Below are 18,552 nucleotides of genomic sequence, written 5' to 3'. Positions count from 1 at the left end.
TGAGCTCACAACAGACTCTACAGAGTCATTCGCCGGCACCCACGTCACTCACCAGCATTAACGAGGATGGAAATTTCGCAAATGTGGTTCAAGCACCCGCACATATTATTTATCATGATATTTTGCATATAATGCAGCTGATCTGAAGGCAAAACCACAAACGACTACGGACAAATCCGACAATTTTTGTTACCCATTACAGTAACATTCATGTCGCCGCCTCTCCGTGATTTCCTAATGAGCTGAATTATTAATCCTCCTCCTACACAATCGTTTCAAAGACGGCAGCGGTACGACCGCAGCATGCAAGCTGATTCATGACCAGAAGAACATAAATATCTTTTTTTTTTTTTTTGATCAGCCGACAATTAATCTGTTGCTTTCAGGTGGAGGATGGGGAGGGGGGGCATAGACGGAAAAAAAAAAAACAGGTGTCAACGCACCCTTGGCGTCTGCTCACGTCATTTGTATATTAAGGCATCACACGTGGGTTCAAGGGTCACTTCATGCCTGCTGTTCGTCGGGCCACCTGGGATGCGTGTGGACAAAATGCCCACACATCAAGTCAGTGCAGGATGATGCAATGTCAGACCTGACAAGGCAACACATCCATTATGAGAGGAAGTGCTTGAGTTGATGTTTAGTGGAGCAGTAGTAGTCTGCACCAATTACAATACTATCATTACTATAGAGTACTTTGTGTGTGTGTGTGTATATACAGTACTTTTTTTTTTTTTTTCCAATTTGGGCTCATTATAGGGACCAAGCAAAAATATGTAATTGAAACACACTTTAAAAGGTTTGTAATGGCTTAAAGATGCCAGAAGATACCAAAGCCCCTTTTTTTTTTTTTTTTTTTTTTTTTTATGAGACGAGGCAATGCCTTGACCAAATCTCCTCACTTCAATAGAGTCCCTTGGCCCCAAGATGCCACAAGATGATACCAAAGCCTTTTCTTCACAAACACAGCAAATTGGTGTTCAGCGAATAGAAGAGAATAAAAAAAAAATCCCATCACCATTCATAAATGCTGAACCTCAAACACGTACATAAATAATATATCTAATAATATATCCCAAAAAACACACACCACGTTTTGGAGGTTACAAACAGCAAGCAATCAACAAGTTGGCTCAGCGGCATAGGAAAACGTCATCACGCCGCACAAGAAGGCACAGCACGTTACAACCATTCTAACTGCTTCCAATTAATTCTTTCAGATTTTTAGCCTAGAAGTGTTTTACAAATAAATATTTACAGCAACATTTTGAGTTTATAGACAGCACAGAATGAAGTAATTTGCACAGCGCCATGAGATATTTCTCAAATGACAAACTGCTGGATTGCTTTATACTTGAGATGAATGATGACTTTACCATTGCATTATGGTAGATTAGTAATCAACTGCGTGACCCTCACCACAGTAGGAGCAGAACTCCGTCATAAACTAGAGACCTCTTGTAAACCTGATGTCCATCAAGTATGCTGGTAGAAAAAGATAATTCGTTGCAGCTGCCATTAAGAAAATGATACTGAAAAGCGTCCGTGACTGATCATCACTCAGAGGGCAACCGTGACACAGATGTGGCGCCATTGATGAAAATGTATTTGTACTTTGCAACGCATCTTGTAACTTGAGGTCCCAGAGAGGAAGGAAACATCTACATATACCTTAATGCTAACATACAATGCGTAACTCCTTGTACAAGCTAAAGAAACTAGCGCCAACATAGTCAAGCAACAGATTTTTTAACACTAATGTCGCAGCAACAACATGTAGACAGACAAAGTAACAGTACTCACAGGCATATATTCTTTATCCTCTGCAAAAAAAAAAGACTTACTGCATCTAACTGGGCTATTGTGACCGTCTTCTTCATGTATGCACCTTTGTACAGGTTCTATTATACTGACCCCTGGTGGCCAATGGGTGCACACTAGAAGGAGCCATCCATGCATCGCACAAGGAATTTATGAGACACAAACTTGATATTCTTTATGTTTTTTTTTAAAGAAATGTTTACAGAGTGTCACACATGTTGAATTACTGTATTGCAATCAAATGAATCTTGCAAAACCTTTTGCATCGCAAATGTCATTTTTTTGGGACATATTCTTCATTTTTATTTGTGTCTATACTTGAAGGACACAGTTTGTGTATTAAAACGTGTTTTCTTCTGCTGTTCTGATGGGCTCCAGATGGCCCACAGCCCATAGGTTGCCCACCCTGGTTAAAAATGAATGAACCCCACTGATCTTCATGTTTCTTGTGCAAAAAAAAAGTGCCACATTGCAATTAACGGGAGTTTCACGTTGCAAGTTTCTGCAGCCAACGAGTAATTTAAAAAAAGAACAAGAGAGTGATGCGAGTGGCTTTTCAAAGCACACCTCCGTGATTTGAGCGCACGATAAGCCACCGGAACCCCGCGAGGTTGGTCCAGTTTTCCCGACAAAAAGTCTACCCCGGTGCCTTGCAAAAGTCGCAAAACTGCGTCTTCTCTCTGAAAAGTTTACCGGGACAAAAACTTTTGACTCCTCCGTGCAGCTTGCACGTGAGCTCCCGCAAGGCAGGCTCAGTTCTCCGGCGAGAGCAAGCAAGCACCGCGAGCGAACTTTAAAGAAAAAACACACACACAAAAAAAACGCGGGCAGGAACTCCGTTGGAAAAAGTGGAAAGTTGACCGCGTGCATCTTTAAAGCGCTCGAAGGCGCGCGTTAAAACATTGTCAATTCACAGCGACGGAAGCTAGTTGGAGAAAGTTCACATCGGCGGGGCGTGCAGGTAAAAGCAGCCATAAGAAAACGCGAGAGGTGTAAAAGAAAACACTCGGACTTACTTTTCTCGCGCTTGGCTGTCGGAAGGGACCACGGCTCCTTTACCTTTGGCGTACATGCTGGATTCTGTTTTAAGACTTTTGCCCCACTCAACACCTGTCAAAGAAAGCAGCCAGGAAAACGCTCCATCTCCATAGCTACCCTTTCAGTGTTTTCCTCCCCCTTCTTCCCTCCCTCCCTCCCCTCCCTTTCTCCCTCGCTCCCTCCTCCCTCTCTTTCTCGCTCACTTTTTATTTTTTTTACATCTCCAACATTGGCCACAAATCAGGCACAGTTTCTATCGGGGGAACTTGAAACCGTCATCGGCTGGATTTCGCCAACCCCCCTCCCCGCCCTCCCTCCTCCTCCTCAGCTGTTCCGCAGTCCTGCTCTTCCTCCCTCTGCTGAGCGCGCGGTGGGGGCTTCTTAAAGGGAAACACACACGTTTTGTTTTTTTCGTTGTTGTTTATTGACCTCAGGAACAGGAGGAGATCTGTCATATTTTTTTAATAGTTTGCCACAATTTACTCCGTAACATGTCACGGTAAATCACAATTGAAAACATGTTGTGAAATCCTGTCAATCAGAACTGTCATTAGATCAGTGCTTCTCAAATAGTGGGGCGCGCCCCCCTTGGGGGGCGCGGTGCTATTCCTGGGGGGGCGCGTGTGACCCTGGGGAACAGGCTTTTTTTTTGGCAGTACTAGAATAAAGTGTAATTGCGCGTTTACTACAGCAGGGGGCAGTGGCGCTCTCATTGTTACTTCTGTCACGTTTGCGACAGTGCAACATTTTACGACTTACAAGACAAGTTAGGATAGTCACGGTGGGGAGGGGGGGCGCGAATAGTTTTCTTCTTGCTGGGGGGGGGGCGTAACAGAAAATAATTGAGAAGCACTGCATTAGATCAATAAAAGGCTGTGGCAATCCTTCCATTTGGTACTTGAGCCCTCAGCAGGAGACTTAATCCATCTCTTAATATCACCACGATCATGACGCAATTCTAGTAACCGTCAATACTTTCAAAAATGCTTTATAATAACACCCAACTGTGAAGCTTACATCACATGGAACAGTTCAAAATCAATATTTATCTATGAACATGATGTTAGCATTGAGAAATACAGAGCAGATTAAATATACAAGTTTATTTTGCTATATGACCAAGCTTACTTGCATGTCAAATTAATTTTTCCCATTGAAAATAAATAGAAATATTTATTTCGGTCGAAATCGAAGCTCGCTTAGCTCATTTGGGATTTTTTTATTTTTTTTATTCAACCAGACACAAGTGTCGTGTGCGTGGAACCCAAAGCTAAGTCCGAGCAGGCAAAAACAGCGGGGAGCAGAAAGCCAGTCCGCTTGAGCTCTTCTCACTTGACAAAAGTTTGCCAGAGTCATCCCGTGCTTCTATCAGCTGGAGATGAATTACATATCTCGACACAGCGCCATCTGACTGATAAGACATTGCGGGTTCGGGCTTGCACCCTTCTTTACTTGCTGTGATTCCTGCAGATTGTTAGAATTCTTTGAACATGGCAATCCTTGAGTGTTATGTCATTTCCTTTCGACGAAGTCAGATCAGTTCCTCCAAGAATTGCAATTTTCAACCGAGTAAGCTAACGTTAGTTTTCATCATCCGAGAGGAGAATGAGGGCAGCAAGAAAACGGACGACTTTGTTGAGACTGTGGAGTGATAAAATATTCCTTAAAACCTTTATTGTTAATAAAGTGTTTAATAAAGTTTGTAAGACGATGACCCAGGAACAGCATTAATTCGGTTTACATTGTTTCCTATGAGGGCGGGGGGGAAAATAATAAATTACAACAACCAGCGTCACAGAACTACTTGTTCCACTTTGGAGGTTCCATTGTGATTATTTTCCAGAACTTAAAACGCATACTTTAGATTCCATGTGCACATATTGTATATGAATATTCATCGCTCTCTCACAAACACACACACACACACACACAAAGACACTTTCAAGTTTTATGTGGCGCTCTGAGGCCTTGGGGGTACACACACGCACTCAGTGAGACTTTACAGTGAAGCAGATGTCTTGCATCAAGCGCTTTAACCCGTGAAACCGAGTGATGGAGAATGTGGTGCCGTATCGATTTTTATGTTCTACTTATTTTCTACTGCGGTGTTGCCGACGTGCGTATAGCTTGTACTCAAGGTCGTGTTGAGCGTAAACACGGGTGGCGTGTTTCGTGTTATGCACGCTCGCTATCAGAATGTTCCCCGCTCACCTCATTCTTTACTTGTTTTTAACTGGAGTACTCACATACCGATTTATAAAATGTGAGAGTACACACACACAAGAAGGGGGAGAAAAAAAAATTGAACTGCAGAGGCGGGAGTAAGTCACTTAAGTTCAAGTCTCAAGTTAACTTTAGCGTTCAAGCTGTTAGGAGGTGACAATGTCAGAAGCTGGACCTAAAGCGCAGGGAACCAGGAACGCATGGCAAAAATACAAATAATGCAAAACAGCAATCCAAATACTAAATCAACCAATTCCAAAAGCAACTTTTGAAGGAACAACAAAGCAAGGAACTAAATACAAGCTGTAGATACACATGGACATGACACGAGTGGCTGAAGCCAGCTGATTGGTCGACGCAAACCGTGACAAAGCCAAATTAACAATTAAGAACATCACGCAAGCAAATCCAAAGTTACTGCAGTAGAAATTTAGCAAGTCATGTAATATTGCTAATATGATCAAATAGCCATTGGGCTAGGACGTTAGCTATCCAGGGAAAATACTTGATGCGCCGCTTCGCGCCGAACCTCAGTCCCTCACGCTGCCGGATTCCATTTAGGGTTCATACGTGAAATGCGCTGACCCACACAGGGTTCAGCTGACGTGACGCCGGCGGACTCACGGCCATCACACTGTCACTCGACCTGTCGCACCTCTTTATCAAGCGGGCCTCCGCCGCACACGTGCGGGCCCTGCCGTCGATGTTGACGCGGATCATTGGACGCGGGAAAACAATTTCTAGCGGTTATTGACCTATGCCTTAAAAATGTCTACCGTGTCTGTTCAAAGAGGCGTTTTGAGAGGAGTGGAGGGGGAAAAAAGTGCATTATAAGACCGTGTATTGATTTTCACTTGTACACGGTGGGCGTTAAATCTGATGATAATAACCGAGTGACTCACTTTTTATTCATTACTTTCTATTCAAATGGAGAGCGCGGCACAAGCAGGCTTGACTCATCACGCTCGCCGAGTAGCAAAGTGGGACATGGTTTTTGCAGAACACGATTGTAAACAAAAAAAAAACAAAAAAAGCCAACGGGGCTGTATTTGACGACGGGATACGAGCGTTAATACGGCACGGATTGCTCGACGTGACTTTTACTCGGTCCATAATATACCGTACATGTTTGAGGTCTCAGAATGTTGCTGTTTACTCAACTCGGAAGCGCAAAAATAACGTCAGGTGACGAGCCACATGCTGCTTCACCGCGTCAAAAGACAAAGACATGAGTGTCACGCCCGCTTTACTTCATTCCGATCTGCGGAGCCAAAGCCCTTACCACCCCCCACCCCACCCCTGTTACGCAACCGCTTTAGCGCCGATGAAGTCAGATGCCAGGCACCCCCGTTGGGTCTCGACTCCACCCGGACATCCAGCCTTGCGCGCAAAAGAAAAACACAATGAGCCGCAATTGTCGAGCGGCGGAGGAATTCCCCCCGTTTGACATTCTCCTTCAAGCCAAATCCAAATTGATCACAGCTTGACTAATTCGGCAAGTAATGCATGTTGAACTCATGGTTTGAGTCCATGTGTGTGTGTGTGCGTGGCGAAAGACCTGGAATTATTGCTCCAGAAAAAGAGAATCACGCAACTCCAAAACAGGCAATAACAAAGCAGCCCCTCCAAGCCCGTTGAGTCAGCCTTGGCCCGTGTTGGCCTTACCTCCCCCTCTTCTCCTCGCGCTCTCTCCATCTTTGCTTTTCACCTCCACATCTTGAATTAGGCGGGACAGACGGCAAGAAAAGGGGGGGGAGGTAGCATGGGGCCTTCATCGACTCAAAAGCTTCTTTATGGCCCCGGTTGGGTCAAAGTGCTCAGCAGTTTGGAGGAGATCCATCAGCGAGCGTGGCAGACCACTGCGCGGGTGCTGACAAAAAGACTAATATAAAAACCCAACACCGGAATTAGGAACCGCAGTGAAATGAGCTCGTTATTCTGATCTTCAAACGATCCAGTCAAGTGAATGGAAAGTAAACATTAGACCCGTTTGAAGGTATTTGATGAAAATTAAAAATAAAAAAGATTCAAATGGCACAAGAAAGATGCTAGGCCTTCGTAGAGGGAAAAACACGCTAACCTCTCGTCGGCCGGCTATGCTAAAAGGAGAACGAGTAACATGAAATAGTGGATGGCTGTTTCGAAGGAGGAATTTCCTCCATCATTGATCCAGCCCAAGCACGGCTGGAATGTCATCGCCACATCCTCGTCCTCACTGACTGCTAACCGTGAGGACGGAGAAAATAACGGCTGGGTTGCCGCATCCTCTTTGGTATTAGACGGCGACCGCAAACGGCGACAAGAGCTAGCGGTGAAACATATGGTTTCATTTGATGCCGCTCTCCCTCCTCTCCCGCCAGCCTTCCTTCCATTTACCCGGCACGCTCCACCCCGCCATCGTCTCCGCTTCCTTCAGCGGCCACCGCGACATATTGCCTTTGCTGTGCTCACACTGAGTGAAATTACCACGTCGCCGCTTGCAGGCGAGGTGACAGCGGCCCGCTAGCTGTCTGGCTAACAGGCTTTGCGGTACCCCGCTACCTCCTGTCACTTTCTACTCTGCTCGATAAGAAGGGAGGAGGAAGCTTGTGGAAATTGCATCATCGGCGTGCCAAAAACACGACTCGGTGGTACCGACAGTAAAGCTACACCCGAGTGCTTGCCAACACTGTGCGAGTAGATGGAAAAATGTCCACAGACTACAATTTAGCGCTCGGCAATTCCTCACTGTATACGGGCCTACATTTATCGTTGGCACTGCTCCCACACATCCTAGTGCACGACATAGCCCTGTGACCCCAGTCTGCCCTGAGGGGTCCGTGCATGTGTGCGGGGAAGAGGGTAGGGGGAAGGGGATTTTCAAACAGACGGGCTAATGGGGGTTGTCACACCAGGGAGTCGGGGGGGATATGCCGTCGTCTACTCTGCTGTGCTCTACAAGAGGTGGAATTGGTACCGCTGTGAAGATTGTTCACTACACAAAACCTTGACTACATTTAAGTGTGTTTTCAACACAATTGCTGTAAAATGATCAAATAAGGGACTGACCTGGACGGCGGATCTGAGCGAGGTGGGGCTGCGCCGTTGTGGAAGTAGTCAGTGGCTCAGCCAACTTCATTTAACAGCAGTTGAGAGTGAGTCTGCATGAGCCCAAAAATACAATCAAGTACACAAATGAAAATACAATCAGAATCATCGAGAAAAATACCAATGTTAGAGCGTGATCATTTCTAATAGCTCAACATCTTTAATATTTTACCCCCCGAAATAGTGAAATGGGGAAGTCTCAAAGGCGCCATTTAAAAAAAAAACGGTTTTACTAGTTTCTGATTTCAAAACAAATTATTCATCAATTTGTTGTGTAGCATGTACTGTATATAAGTCATCACGACCCTCCAAAGACTACGATGCGCCCTACGACAAACATGACTGACACTCCCGAAGTAACTCAAATGTACTGGCGCGAGTCTCAGTGATGTTTCGCTTTGTTTCCTCCGTCACGCCTGACGCATGGACGGGGGTCACCGAGGGGACAAAAGCGGACATGATGGCTGGATGTGTGCGTCTGAGTGGTGATTGTCAGGGAGGCAAGGGAGGGCGGATGCTCAGCCGCTTGAATAATAACACTCAGAGAGGCAAGCGGCCATTCTAACCCCGTTCTTCGCACCTCCGCCTGCCGAACGGCGGCGTAGCCATGATGGAGCCGAAAACGGAAGACATTTGCATGAGGTTTGCCGCCTGTTTGAAGCTCTGAAAATAGTCGGCAGTGGGATGATAAATATAGAGCTGCCTGTCTTGCCGCACCATTAGGACGGAGCTACTGGAGTTATTGTGTTTCTTCAACACCACTATAATTGACCTCAAGTAATCACAGTTTTTAGAGGAAAATATTTTACACTGGAAAAAGTCAAGTTTGTTTTATGTTGCACTTCTTGACCCGAACCCTGAATTCATGAAAATGTTATTCATCCATTCCAGCCTCTTTTTAAGAAAAAAAAAAACTACTTTTTTTTTGCTTCAATTCAATGCTGCTCCTTTTACCCAATGCCTATTATAGCACAAATGTAACAATTCTCTCTCTACCAATCAAAGGAAGACGACATGTAAAACGCCCGGGGCTCCCTATTTGAGGAATTACGTGAGTTTATCTGCTTTGTTGCCCTTGAGCACCTCCTGAGAAGCGCTCCGGCACTTCTGCTTTAAACTGCTCGTTGGAGAATATCTCAAAAATGGATTCGGTGAAGCTTTAGTCTCAGCGCCGCGCCAATCCGTTGTGGAGATTGTACCTTATTTTATTTATTTTATTTTTTGAAGGTGTCATGGGACACCTGGGGAATGGAAAGTCTAAAAAGTAAGCATGACAAGATGAAAACCAGTGTGTGTGTGTGTGCGTGTGTCGCCACATGTGCACACGCGTGTACAAGGAATGGGCGGAAACTCGACAGGCGTGACCTACATATCCATGTGTGCCTTCTTATTAGCATACACACGTTATTGTCTCTCACGCACATGCACGCTCACACAAATGGATAACAGTGACTTGTGTCATGGAGACAACCAAGAAGGCTATTTACATTATTTGCATTGTGTCCTTTGTTTGCCGTTAAGCGTCTCGACACCACGGCAGATGGCACGCACGCTCTCGACCACACACACATGTGCGTGTATGGTTAATTTGGAGATGGACACACACACCCTAAGTGAGAGAGCCTAAATGCAATTTGAATATTGCATGACTCATTTTGGTCACCACCATCCAATTTATATGAAATTTGAAAGTGAAATTTGTTTTATAAGGATCGTTGTAAATTATTATTAGGACTAATTCTATTGGTGTTGTGATTAACATGGGGATGATTATCATAATGATTTTTTTTTTTTACGAATCTGTGACATTCAGAACTCCTTTAGCTCTCTTTCCCCTCGTCTCATTCGCCTCTGTGCCGTTTTCCCTCTTCATCCACCTCCTCGGCTTCCCCCCCTCCCTTCCCGTCTTCCTCCTCATAGCTGAGCAGCATCCCCAGGACAACTATTAATCATAGGCGGAAATGATAGATGCTTTGCACACCAGCAACGCCATCTATTTTGCCTAAGTGCGTGCTGTCGATGCACCGCGCCGCGCCGCGCATGTCTATCCGCTGAGCTGTGTGCAAACAGCGCGCACACAAACGCAGACTTGAATGGGGGGAAAAAAATGTAATTGTTCAATTTCGACACGTTATTCTTATGTATGACTAGAACGCACTCGGTGTATTATAGACAATCGTGATCTCATCTTCAAGTTAAATTCTCTAAGTAAGCAGAGCTGCATCGAGGTTTGTGTTTGATTCTGATAAGCGAGCAGCATGACAAGGATGATCACCCATTTGCAATTCATTAAAAAAAAAGAAAAAATCACATTTTCATTGTAGTTAAGAGTGTCAACCAGGTTACAACCTGCGTAACGGCAAACATTTAGCAACAGATTCTCCGTCGGGCGGGTTTTGAACTCCAACACGGACCGTCGCTACCTCCGGCGACTCGTTAGCGCTAAGCTAATTACTAGCACTTTGGCGGCTGGGGGTGTGCAAGAGATGGCGGGGGAGGAGTCGGCCTAATGAAGGATTAGTCCGAGGTTGTTATACTGTTTCCTTTTGATGGGATTACGACGCCCAGGGCTAAAGCGGCGGGGACGACGTTTAATGGCAACTTGATGGCGACAATAAGAAGAATCGCACCAAATAAAGACGAGCAGAATAAAATGGCGCTGTCAGGTTCAACAGTTCTTTCTCTAGATCAACATGAGTTATCACAAAAAAAAATGACTTGGTGAAGCAGCATGTGGCGCGCTACTCAAGGTTTCATTTCTTACTCTCTCAAGTAACTCTCAGCAATTGTGTGTTTGTGACTTCTGTGGTATTAAAATGTGTGAGTAATAATGTAGCAACACCAGGCGACATGGCTTTGCCATATTAACCGGGTTGGCTTGAGGAATGAGGAGAAAACCAAACTCAACCGCGCGACAATTGCGACTTTTTCTAAAATTGTGCGGAAATACGTACTCATCTCCGTGTTTCTCTCACTCACTAGAAACATCCCAGAGTGTAAAATTTACCCTCTTTGTTTTGGCCAGCTTTAATTGGGAAAATTACACATAATTGCCGCCTGTGAACGCTTATCCCTCTCATTCTGTTTTCGTGTGCACGCTGCGCTGGCTCGACACACAGACACGCGCGGGAAAACGTGGCAACTGTGCCAATGCTAAAGACATGCACATGTATATAATCAGAATACCTTCTAGAGACTTTTATCCCCATAAAGTGATGTATCCCAGAACATACACACGCCAAGGTGTAAAAAGAAAAAGTGCTAATGCTAAAAATCTCACATGTATAGTAGTTAGTAGCTATTGTAGAGTCTGCATTCATTTTTTGTTTTTTTTTTCTTCTGGTCCCCACAAAAACTTCTACCCCATTTGTTTTATGTCTGATTTATAATCCCCAAACAGCAAGAGGTCCCCATAAAGTTAAGAATGCCAGAAAGAAACACACACATATATCAATTAGGCTTACCAGATTTGTAGTCCCCACTGAGCAAGCTGTCCCCATGATGTTTCTAAAATCACAACAACTCCTCCATATAAGTTTTGAAATGATTTATCTGGATTTCATTTTCACTATCACAAAAATATTTTTACATCCACTGTTTGTATATTACGGTTTGTCCTGTACTTTTGTTTCGACATGTATTTATGAGATCGCCTGGAAAAAAATGGCGACTTTTTTTGACCATTCATTCTTGACATCATATGTACAAATAAACACACGCACACACCTCAAGGCTGATCATGAAGCCTGGGAAAATATGATTTATGTTTCATAGTGAAATCTAATTGATTTGATTCATCACGTTCCTTCTCGACTAATTAAATTACCACAACACATTACCAAACATTAGAGCGTAAGAGTGCCGAGTTGATTTCACCTCTGGAAGATTGTTATCAATTAATTATATGGCAGATAATAACAAACAAACAAAAACACAACAAAAAGTACAATCGGACGGCCCCTCCAAAAATCTCAGCAGGGATTTTCAGCAAATTAGCGAGCAACACAATACGGTACAACAAGAAGTATGATGCAATATGCTTTTCATAGACATTAATCATTATGCAAGCGTTGCATGCGTGCACACTGAAAAACAGATTACAGCCATCACAGAAGCTTTTTTTATGAGAATATTCATTTTATTTTCTGATGATTTGCATGATGCCCTTTGGTCCAGATTGAGATTACTTGACCCGCTTTATCTAAGCTTAACCATAAATATGTTACCGCGGCGGTTTATATCCTTTGGTCAGTTGTGGTTTAATTTTTTATTTACGTTTTGTAGATTTAGATTTCATTGCCGGTTGTTGTTGTTGTTGTGGTTGCAGGATTATGTTGAAAGTGAAGAACGAAACAGGAAAATAACTGTAGTGGAAAATATCGACTATTAGTGTGAGGAAAACCTCAAAGTGTAGAAATTCCATAGAAAACACAGAATGCAATACGAGTAGAATTTATTTTACGGTTAGAATAGTAGTCCTCACAATTTTAGGTGACTTAATAAATTATCAAAATGTTAATTAATTTCAAGTAATGATAAAAAAAATTTAACAACATTTTCACTAGGCAGAGAGTCGGTGACTAACAGAGTTAACAATAAATTCATAGTAGGAGGGAGAAAAGAAGAAGAGAAATACTGGAAGCCTAAAGTTGTGAAATTTAAAGGTACAGCAGGGACCTTATAAAGCCAAGTGTGAAGATGGAGCACATAAAAAAAAAAAAGGGTGACGGCGAGATGGGCGAGATTGGAAAAGAGAGCGGAGCCACCAAGCAGACAGATTGCTGTGTGTGGAAGAGAAAAGGGAGAAGATAGGAGGATGGAGGGGAAAAAGCGAGAGAGCGAGTAAAGAGGTCACAGAGTGGTTACGAAACCAACTGTGACCTAATGCGGCGTGTTTATGGCGCTGTTTTGGAGAGGCGAGATGCAGGCTGGAATTAGAAGGGTGGCGGCTGCGGATCGACCCGCAGACACACAGCCGCGCATTGTGCTGACATTTTCTCCCTAGCCATGAGTGGGCTAACCAAAGAGTGACTTAAAGTCATATATATAAATACTGTACATTGTTGGCAAGTTAGCATTTAGTATCAGGTTTTCAATTCAATATCTGAGAATGCTGAATTATCCTTCGCATCCGTTTTTAACGAAAGCTGCTAACTCGCTCTTAGCGTACCCGCTCTTAGCTCGTTAGCATCGCATCCAGTCTGATCATTAGACACCCAATTACCTAGTTCTCCTCAAATCCCAAACTTGTTATACAGGACTAAAATCGCTGACTTGTTATACATTAGCATAACTGTAGCATGTTAGCATTAAGCCACAGGAGTATCTAAAATAGAATTTTTTTTTTTTTAAATAAATTTCTCTCAAAAATATTGCACCTGGTGGACACCTTGAAGACCTTATCCAGGCTGGTGGCAGTGGTGTCAAAGAGTTTCTCGCAAATGATCTTACGTCTGCTCTCATAGCCGTGGGCATATTGCGGAGAGGGCTCCCGATGTTCACGGCGCATGTGTCTTCGCAGACTCTTAACACATTGTCATTACATCTGCCAGGCTGTGTCGCCATTAAAAGCTGCAAATTCATGAATGAACTCGATACTGTTTATGTGCGTGATTGTTAAAGGGTGAAGATATTTTTTGTTGTATTTGTTCGCTTTCTAGGAAGACGAAGGTTGTCGAACAGTGTTTGAGAGTATGAAAGCAGAGGATTTCAAGAACGATGTTTTCTTCAATTTTTGGTATCAGTATTACCATTAGAAAGTCAATCATCTGCTTCGCCGACATTGTGGTTTACCTCAACCTGAATTTGACAGTTTGCTTACTTAGCTGCTATCAAAGGAGCAGTTGAATATGAGAGGGCGATCATTTTCTCATAAAACTTGTCTTACGCCTGAACAATTTGGCACCCCACCCACCCACCCCCACACTTGTGAGATAACATCTACGGCCCTGTTTATATAGCTCACATGGCGTCGGTAGATGACTGGAACAAAGCCATAAAAAGGGCCATTTTTGTGTTTTGATCATAAAATATACTTGGAGGTTCATGTGCACTTCCCTGCAGGGAAAAGGCCAACTAACTACCTTCAGATTGTCTGGCTCCTCCTTTGCGGGGCCTCTTCATCGTCCGCCGCCCCTTCTTTCTTGCACACATACACCCACCCGCACACACATTCCTAGGCGCTGGGCTGAGACGGTATGTGAACAAAGCACAGACAGACAGACAGAGGGAGGGAGGGAGGTAGAGGGAGGTAGGCCTCCATTGTTACTGATGACTGCAGGAGAGCGCTCGCTGATGCCAGCTCTTCTCACAATGACCCGCACACGTACACACACACACACGGAGTGAGGCTATACATCTTTCTGCCACACGACTGTATATACAGGCTCAGATGACAGAAGCTCCATGTTGCAGCATTTATTCTACCAAGACGATTCTCTCTCACTCTTGCTCGCTTGAAGATATGATCAGAAACATAGATGCGGCGTCTGCTTTTCAGCTCTGTAAAGCACAGTGTAGATTGTATGCAAGACAATTCTTACAAAATAGTGTTAAATTAGCATAATAGCAATTAGCATGCTGGCATTAGCGTCATGAGGTAGCCATCATCTCGACGTGCAGTATCAAAATCGCAACCCTTCACCTTGCGCAGAACTTTTTTTTTTTTTAGCTTCCCAAGTTTGGACGTCCGCCACGTTGTATAAGCGGCAAATGCCGACAAGACAGAAGGAAACGCAACAGAGCAAAAGCTGGGCCGCCATATTCATCATGTCGCTGGCAGAATTCTTTCATGTAAAACGGTCGGTAAAAGCTTTTCTGCAGCGTACACACGTCGGGATAAATCATTCCTTCCTGACATGTTGTATCTCTTTATAGCCACCTGAAAACACGAGCCCGTGTGCAGTATGTGTCTCGTCGACTGTGTGGTCTCCAACAGGCTGCGATTGCTAGCGTAGCAACTAGCATACGAACCGTTAGCATGTTAAGCAGTCGCAACTAAGCCGTCGATTTTTTTCTTCTAAAGTCCTGTGTTCTATTTATTTATTATTTTCTGCAGCCTGTAGCCATTTGCACGTTTATTGCAGACAGAAATTGAGCTGCTTTGAGAGCCTCACACCAAATATTTGCGATCTCCCGCACCATTTTGTACAACAGGGACTATTTTGTATGATATCTATTTCCTTCTTTTGTCCGAGTTCCATTATTAACACCCAAATCTCACTCATCTTATGCAGTTTATATCGACTAATTTAATTTCTCCTGCTCTTATTGTTGGTCCTGTCCTGGTTTTTCTTATTAGCGTGACATTTTGTACACGGCGGGTTTTATCTCTCCTGTTTTGTTTCGCGTGAAGCCCGTCAGCGCCGCAACTCCAAACGAGGTCATCTGGCGCCCCCCTGTCATCACTCATAATTCTCATATCAGCCCGCATTCGAACTTCATATTCATATTCTATCCTCTAATCAAGCAGGCGTTTGCTTTAATTAGACGGCTTGAAATTAATATCGTACCGCAAGTTGAATTCATTAAATTAAGAAAATTTGTGACTTATTTGTAACAATTGTTTTCTTACTCTGTCGAGAGTAAACTAAGCTTTTCATTTTTACCATGTTGAGGGTTTTCTTTTACGCGCCCCTGACGCACGGAACGATTTGGTGACAAAGTAGATTAAACTTTAGACTAGTTGAAACCAGATCTAAGTTGTGGCGCAGGGGGTGTAACGTAATTTGGGTGAATTTGATCAAGGTGCTGATAGACGTGGTGGATGTCATCATAATTTCCTTGATAAACATTACAAAAGCAAATGTCTGGACATCAGACTTGTTAACCTCAAGGAACACAAAACTCGAGCGAAAACTACAGACATGGGCGAGCCATCCGACGAGCAAATGATCTCAATTACTTTTTCCTGAGTAGACAGCTAATGCGTGCTACAGTTCAACCCTGCAAGAGGCCATTTATTGCCATCTACCGCCTCGGTCTTATCGGAGCCGCACAAGTTAGCCTGGTGACTAATGGTTACAATGTATTTAATTCAGCGTCCCAGCCCAATCTTTTCTCAATGTCCACTTGAGCCAGTCTGCCCACCTCCGACACACTTCCCCACCGTTCCCCATCTGTTGGCCTCACTCCATCTCTCCTTTCTCCTCCCCTCCATTCATCCGGCAAACACGCGTTCCTCCTCCTGCGCTCATAATGGAGATCATATGTTGAAGGCGGCGCGCTGAAACCCAACACGGGACGTCCACATCAAATAAAAGCTGCTGTCAGCGGCGGGGCCCGGGCTCCACCGAAAGGGGACTGAAACCGGATCCCAGCGAGCCTCGCCGACACGCCGTTAAAATGGAAGCCCGGGAGGAGAGCGGCGGGCCTACGGACGGGCCACACCTCAAGCGGAGGCATTCCATTCCGCTTCGGCAAAGCATATTCGCTGAGGTGCACTTAAGGAGGATGAGCGTGTCGAGTGATAATTCAGACTGTTGGAGCCCGCATGACTAAAATGCGATTGTGTCCCGAATCATTGACACAATGATGGCCTCGGGGGGGTCAAACCAATAACGTAAAGGCCATATACACTCAACTTGTGGTTTTGCATCTGGAAATTGATATATTTACTTTTTATTTATATATAAAAATGCTATTGAACATCGCTAACAATAACAGAACTAAGACCGTAACCGGAATCATCGATTTGAACAACAATGCAACTGAACCGGCTACTAATTATGTCATCGTGTCCACTGGAAGGATGGTAACAATTTGGGAAAACACACAGTGGTACTACACACATATGGTCGGCAGCCCACCCAGTGTATCAGACGGCAACATCGCCATTTCTCAGCATGTTACATAGATAGAGCTGCCCTTCCTCTGATGAATATCCCCAGCAACCGGCAAAAGATGGATGGAGTGGACACCCGCGACTCCGGAGGAAGTCGCAGTGTCCTGGTTTTCGTCAAGTAGCTGAGGGATCAGATGTTATCGAGCCGGGAGGTGTCGGCCGCGCTCCGCTCTGGGCCGAGCGCTGCGGATAGTTTACGTAAAGGATAAACTGTGACCCGAGGACATAATCCGCCAACAGGCCGAGCGGTAGCGCCGTGGATTACTGCCGCCACTCTTCTTGGCCACCTCAAGAGGAGTCTAATTGAGCTAAATCTCATTATTTACAGCCAACTCTGCGAGCGCCTTCAAACAGATCACACAGAAGCCAAACAAAGACACAGGCTACATCTGTGTCGCAATTTTCGCAATCAGCAACATATGCTCTCACAACAATGAGGCACTACGATGACATTTAACACTCCTTAGGCAGAGTTGAACCGTTAATAATTGGAATGTCATTGTGAGCTCCACCAAAACCTGGACTGGATATTCATTCATAAATATGTGAAGACCGAGCATCAAACCCACTGTTTCATTGGATGATTTTATTGTAATTTTTTTTTTTTTTTTTAAAACGTTCCACTGGGCGCCATGTCAAGACTTGTGTCAAGACCATGTGACCACTCCCACAGCGGCGCATCCCTCCTTGTTCCCGTCAATGGAATTAGCGACATCGGGTCTGACATGCCTCCGCGTTACATTTATTTATTTTTTTAAACTCAACACATAATTCTCCTTTTACTTTTAGTTGCCACGTAAAATCCAACTAGGAATGGCAGTAAACCGTTTGAATCAAATATTGCACCAAATATTACAGGACTCTTAAACCTGTGGCTTAGTGTGCCAAGACTACGATTGTGTCGGTGTACCTAATAAAGTGGTCCGCCCTCTGAATTCTACTGCGCCGTATATGCGCATCCAATTTTCATTAAGCCGCTTGTGTAATAAATGCGACGGCGCAAATGCCATAATTGCAAGTTTGTACAATGTTACCATTCTAAGTCATATCCATTTATTTATAGTTCCGCTGACATTCATTGTACAAAAGTATAATATCCACAAGGAACCGCGGGCCGTGTTTTTAATCAAGGTGTCAACATATTTCATCGCACAATAAACTTTACGAGCCAGTTCAGGCATCTAAAAATGGAGAAGGATGTTGCTCATCTGCCGGCAGCAGCAAAAAAGGAAAAAAAAAAAAAGACATGGAAACAACTATTAGCTCAGCATACACGATGTTAATCGGATACGGCTACGCAGGAGCTTAATTACGTGTTGGCACAATGCATGGCGTGCACTTGAGCGGAGGCCTCCGAGCATTCGTGAGTTCTGGAACACGTTCAACAGGAATCAAGATGTCATTTGTTTACAGCGACCGTTACAGCGTTGAGATATGATTTAATGGTTAATTATGAGCGACGTCGCCACAGCGAACGTACAAAGCTGCTCAGTTCGCTATGAACCTGGTTTTAAATTAGTTTGAAATTCTTTTCTCTCAAT

At 44.2% G+C, this 18,552-nt stretch overlaps 1 protein-coding gene across 2 annotated transcripts in view; it reads right to left on the bottom strand.

The window, feature by feature from the left end:
• Positions 1-3,018, bottom strand: part of ssbp4 (single stranded DNA binding protein 4) — a 53,249-nt gene extending 50,231 nt beyond the window's left edge. For both annotated transcript variants that reach the window (XM_061297197.1, XM_061297196.1), the window contains exon 1: positions 2,838-3,018. In XM_061297197.1, coding sequence (XP_061153181.1) covers positions 2,838-2,893 — 56 coding nt within the window. In that variant the 5' untranslated portion in view covers positions 2,894-3,018. The remainder of the gene's footprint in view (positions 1-2,837) is intronic.
• Between the last annotated feature and the right edge of the window lie 15,534 nt (positions 3,019-18,552).

The sequence above is a fragment of the Syngnathus typhle genome, linkage group LG14 (genome assembly GCF_033458585.1).
Source record: "Syngnathus typhle isolate RoL2023-S1 ecotype Sweden linkage group LG14, RoL_Styp_1.0, whole genome shotgun sequence".
In the NCBI taxonomy this organism is placed as follows: domain Eukaryota; kingdom Metazoa; phylum Chordata; class Actinopteri; order Syngnathiformes; family Syngnathidae; genus Syngnathus; species Syngnathus typhle.
Note: the sequence above shows the minus strand (reverse complement) of the source record. Positions and strands in the feature narration are given on the sequence as shown.